The 5,705-nt window shown below is 37.6% G+C and overlaps 1 protein-coding gene across 1 annotated transcript; it reads left to right on the top strand.

Annotated features, from left to right (window-relative positions):
* Nucleotides 1–511: 511 nt before the first annotated feature.
* On the top strand, nucleotides 512–5,156 carry LOC147418351 (uncharacterized). The gene is made up of 14 exons (XM_086507197.1): nucleotides 512–764; nucleotides 848–1,354; nucleotides 1,449–1,554; nucleotides 1,649–1,862; nucleotides 2,040–2,314; nucleotides 2,395–2,401; nucleotides 2,546–2,623; nucleotides 2,697–2,788; nucleotides 2,890–3,095; nucleotides 3,199–3,303; nucleotides 3,415–3,591; nucleotides 3,679–3,751; nucleotides 4,629–4,676; nucleotides 5,084–5,156. The coding sequence occupies exons 1-14, from the start codon at nucleotides 512–514 to the stop codon at nucleotides 5,154–5,156; spliced, it is 2,214 nt and encodes a 737-aa protein (XP_086363323.1).
* The last annotated feature ends 549 nt before the right edge of the window (nucleotides 5,157–5,705 follow it).

The following is a 5,705-nucleotide window of genomic DNA, read 5'->3' as shown; positions in this document are numbered from 1 at the left end:
CATACAACAACGTCGAAAGGCCTTCGAATAGGTACAATAGTTTAATTGGCTCGAAAGGTTTCACATGAATGTATTGGTTCTCCCCTCTGTGAGTCCCCATGGCTAGGTTCTATGATGCAGGATTGTCATTCTTAAAGCTTTAGTTAGCTGAACACATAGACGTACATTTAAGTGCCTCTATAAATGAAAAGGTGATTCTCCCCTTTAGTTAGCTGAAAATAAGAGAAGCAGTGAAATTAAGGTGTCTTAATATCTTTCATGGTGGTCTTGTTAAAAGTTATGGAAAAGTGTTTTCTCAGTTCTAAATTACATACTTTTCACCTTGTTTCCTTTTCTCTCTTTAAGAATTGTTGCTGTTTGATTTCAATTTTTCATACCTCTTAAGAGATGGGAGAGATAGAGAGAGAGAGAGAGAGATAAAACATGAATGAAAACGAGACAAAAGCGATTGAGAGAGATAAAAAAATTTTAAGTGAAAAATGATTTTGTTTTGTGTTCTCAAGCTGTGAACATGGGTCCTAAGAAAACTGCAAAAAGAAGATTGCAATCTTCATCACCAAACAGTAGTCGCTATGTGAGCATGAAGTTAAGAAGTGGGTCATTGCCTAAAGTGACGTTTGAGCAAGAGGCATCTTCACGTGTAATGTCTCTTGCCACTCCGCTAACAAAGAGGGGGCGTCTACAAAAGCGTTGCATTTATGTGGACGATGAAGCTGAGGTTGAAGAGGATTCCAATAATTTAAATGATGTCACAGAAGCTACAGGTAAATTAATGGTGGTCTTTTGCTTTGATTTATTTTCTTTTATGCTTGGTAAGAATATTAAAAACATTTATGCTTTCTATCAGGAACAAACGTGGAAGAGCAAGGAGAAATCCCTCACGAGAAAGATGACAGTCAAGAAGAAAGTAGCGACAGTGAGAATGAGGACAATCAGAGAGCCAAACATAAAAGACAATTTGGAAAAAAAGTTCCTCTTGGACTCATGAAAGATGTGCTCGGACAGTTTTATGTGAAGAGAAGGAGTGTTCCTCCATTGGTGCCTCTTTGTCGTTTGGTTCCTCATGAGGCTGTGAGATTTGCTTCAGATTCGGCATCATGGTTGGTGAGTACTTTTGACACTGCTGCATATGTGGAAACCATGGGTGTTTTCTTGGTTTCATTGGCTGGTCCTAGTGGTAGTACTATGCCAGTCACTACCCAAAATTTGGAGGAGTGGGGTCCAATATGGACACAAAAACATCTAGACTTTGAGCGTTCTCTTAACAAAGAATGGCAAGATTTAAAAGGGAGAAAATTTCTTGTATGGGATGGCAATCATCGCCTCAAAACTTGGATGAAGCGCATCAAAGACCGTACGTTCTCTTACTTTATTTCATGATTAAAAATATAGCTTATAGCTTTTAGTATGATTTATTGATTATAATTTTCTGAAACATTTGAATGTAGTGTATGCTGATTCTCCTGAATATCATAGTTGTGTTCGTTGTCAATTTATTGAGGTTGACAAAGCCAAGGAAGGCGAGTTACTTCTTGCATTGGATACTACAAATGCGTAAGTTATTATTTTGATCATCATACTCGTTTATGTTGCTATTATAATAAATTTTATATGTTTTTAAATTTTTCGTTGTTTTGTTATATTTTAGTATTTCAAGAGCTCATGTAACTCCGAATATTAGCCATGAGGTGTACATGTTTCAAAAATTTGGCATAGCAAACAAAGATAGTATCTTGAGCAAGTTATCTGAAGAGGACCGAAAGTGGGCTGAGGTGGAGATGTCCATTGAAGCAAGATATTATCATGGCACTCCGCCTTGGTACAACACACCATGTGTTGTTATTGCACAGCTTGTATGGAAGGTAACTCTTATGGCCTTTCTTATGTTGAAAGATTTATTTCTTTGAGAATAACTTAAATCCCCTGTGGGAGCCTCTGCGATATTGAGGTGGATGTTTCTTTTGCAATTTTGTTCATATTACAAAGGAGACTCTGTCAAAAAAAATTTGGGAGGGTTTTCATTTATCTTGTTGATGTAGGATGAGTTCAACACCTTTATTTCAAATGAAACTGCAAAAATCAAAGGGAAAGGGTTACCTGAGCATGAAACAAAAAAAAAGATTGATGCTGCCATAAGGTCAGAAGAAGAGAGGCTTAAAGATCGAGGATACAAGTATCTCTGTATTGCTAATCCTAATAATGGAGAGGAATTTTTCAAAGTTTTGTATGGACTTAAGTGGGATGAGCCAGGGATGTTAAAGATTACAAGGGACAAATTGTATTGTCTTACAAGCTCTAAGATTCCATCTGACAGGTAGATTCTTGATATTTAATTTGTAATGTTTTCTATATTTTTTTTTGCTCTTTACTCAATCACTATATATCATTTTATAGAAAAAAGGTTCTTTTGCAAATCATGAGTTTGACAAAAGCCAAAGATCCCCAATGTATGCATTTTGGAGACTACAAAACATTTCACAATTACATGAAGAAGGAAGTTTATTGGGCACACATGTTTGTGGAAGCCTCGTTGGTTATTCGAAAGCTCGAGGTGGAAGGTCCTCAACTTCCATCAGATTTTGAGGACTTCTATAAGAGTTCTCTCAAGAGTCATATTATAGAGGTAATAACGTTTTGAGGTGCACTGTTACTATAAGTTACTATAGAAATATTTTAAAAATGTTAATATTGTGCAGGCTTTTGCTTCTCTTCTTAATGTGGTGAAATCTTCGGATGACCAACAAAAGATGCCAGAGTTAGATTTTTCGGCAAGGAGACTCCTTTTTAGGTGAGGATATTATTCTTTACATATGACTTGTCTATGAGAGATAGGGTTGAGATAGAGAGAGATTGTCTTTACTTATCAATAAAATGTATCGTTTTCTGTAGATGGTTTATGTATTGCAAGGAAGAAAAGATTCTAGGAAGTATACCATCTGTGGCCAAAGAATGGGTTGACTTAAAGGATGAGAACACTATGTACTCTCCAACAATCCAAGATCGTGGAATCACTGATTGGGAGGCTAGCATGTGTCCTTGGTGGATTGACTATCCCATTGGAGTTATCCCAAAACAGGAGAAGGAGTTGAGGATAAGTATGCAACTATGTCACTATTGTGAAGCCTCTTTTGTATCCTACACAATGTCTTGTTGTTTTGCCTTGTTATATGCATAAATATAATGCAAGAGATCTTGTAGGGTTCATGACGGAGCATGGCATTGCTGGTACAATTGACACTCATGTAGATGATGCTTCTGAGCCAGCTAACATTGATATTACGCATGTTGTGCAAGACAAGAAAGGTAGGAGGATGTTTATGTATATGTTTTATGGATTATGCATGCTATGTTTAATATGTGTCATATTATTGTTGTACTAAAATTACTTTTGTATGTTTTTGCATTTTTTCTTAGGTAAAAAAAAGGTCAATGATCCTCCACAAAAGACTCCACAAAGGACTCCAGAAATATCCAAATCTCAAGGTCTCGAGTCTGCAAGAAAGTCTGATGCAGCTCCATCTTCATCATTCGTTGCAGAGTCCTCGCTAGGACGCCCTGCATGGGAGAGACGACCTGTCACACGTAGTGTTGGTATGCAAATAACATTTTATCCGCAAATGTCAAAATCGTATCGTATTTTCTTTTCTATTTAGTTAGTGATGCGTACTCTTTGTGTAGGTTTCCATTACACTACTGTGGTTGATGCTTTGCTTGTGGATATTAGGGGTGTTGATAAGTTTGCTTTGAAAAGGTAAGTTTTTTTCTTCACTAATAGTAACACAATAGCATCTTTTTTGAAAGTTTTTGCTTGCTTGGGTTTTTGTTGTAGTATACACATGTTTCTCTCTCCCCCAAAAAGTTGATTTATATAGTAAAGATGGGGTTCCTTGCAAAGAGGTTGCACGATTGATTTTTGCCGACTTTCCAAATGGTTTGTTGGTAGATGCTTTGGAATCAACTCCTGAAGGTGCATTATTTTTTACATAACCATTTCTCATTAAGTTGAATATTGTTGAATTTTATGTGATAAGTGCACGTTTTATGAATTTGTAGAGAGCGTGATAGTGCCAAAGTGGAATTTATACTCAAAGGAGTTGATTACTGGTACCATGGATCTTGCACACGAGTTTCTCGCAGATGAGGGGTTCTTGGTCACCATGTGTTTAGCTGAGCATATTGGAGAGCTCTTTGTAGATGCTCTTAGGGTTGGTCTTACACTCCATCGCACTTGGACCCTTATGTGTGCTAGTCATGGCTATAGATATCCTGTTACTCGAGAGGCGGTAAGAATTAGATTACCTAATATGTAGGATTGTCTTGAACTTCAACTAAAAGGTTAGTCATGTATTTACAGGTGCTGGATCTCACCATATGCTTGTGGCATCGTGCTGGTAAGCCTGTACCCTTGTACGATCGTGATGCTGGTGCTATGATTGATGATGTGCACTTTCCAGCGATGCGTAGTTATGTACTTGATTGTGAGATTACACCTTTGGAGGTACAGGGGATTCCCATGAGGGGAGGTGCGGAACGATCATTGACTTTTTTCAGGTGATGATGTCTCAAACATATGCTTTGTTGTATAAGAATTTTTGGGTTTCTGAATATTAAACGAATCTAATCAACAGGTGGCTCCTCGCTACTTTCACTGAGCGATATGATTATGTTCTGGACGTGTTCGCTGGATGCGGTGGCCTTGGGAGAGCGAGCATTGAGGAGGGACGACATTGTCTTTGCATGGAGATTGATGATGTTCTTTATGAGGGGTGCCTCTCTACTATTGCATGTGGACCTATGCCTCACGTTGGGCATTCACAGCCGATCAGTCTAGATTTACAGTAGACATGACACTTGAGGTCTCACTTTCAATTTTATATGTTTGGACTTATTTATTACGTGAGCCTATTTTGGTCATTTTGTGCATGCACGTCGTCACTAGTTTTATTGACTGGACATATATCATCACTACTGATGACATTCATATTTTGATATATGGCTCCTTTCGCTATGTTTTTATGTAGTTATTTTTGGAACATTGCTACATTTGTTCCATATGAATGTTGTTTCCATTTAATTCCATTAGAAAGAAATGTTGTGTTTATGTCAAAGAGGGTTTTTATGCTCGTCTCATGCTTACAATATTTGAGATACGTTAATAGTGTGTTCTCATAACTTTGAAAATATATTATTTCAAACTTCTCCTACTTATTCTCCATTGAATGCATAAAAGTTATTAAAAGAACGAAAATCAACAATAAAATTAATAAGAACGAAAATAGAAGCTCGCAAAAATTACATCCCCGTTGGCATAGAAGCCATTTTCGAAGTTCGTTTGCATTTTTTCGTAGAAAAACGCAACCGGATTTGACCTACGGCTTGTGTATTTGACGTTTCTTCTGTCCGATTAACCTACGGCTTGCCATACACAGTCTTAACATTGCCTTAAGACTACTTAATGGACTACGGATGGTTTCGATAAGCGTAGAATCAGTTTCTTGAATTCCGTTTACGTTTTTCCATAGAAAAACGCAATCAGATTTGACCTACGGCTTGTGTATTTGGCGTTTCTTCTATCTGTTTGACCTACGGCTTGCCATACGCGCTCTTGACATTGCCTAAAGACTACCTAATGGACTACGGATGGTTTCGGTAGGCATAGAATCAGTTTCCAAAGACCGTCTGCGACGCAACCGGATTTGACCTAC

This window comes from Adiantum capillus-veneris, chromosome 30 (genome assembly GCF_014529385.1).
Source record: "Adiantum capillus-veneris isolate H3 chromosome 30, ASM1452938v2, whole genome shotgun sequence".
Taxonomy (NCBI): domain Eukaryota; kingdom Viridiplantae; phylum Streptophyta; class Polypodiopsida; order Polypodiales; family Pteridaceae; genus Adiantum; species Adiantum capillus-veneris.
This window is presented reverse-complemented; position numbering and strand designations above follow the sequence as displayed.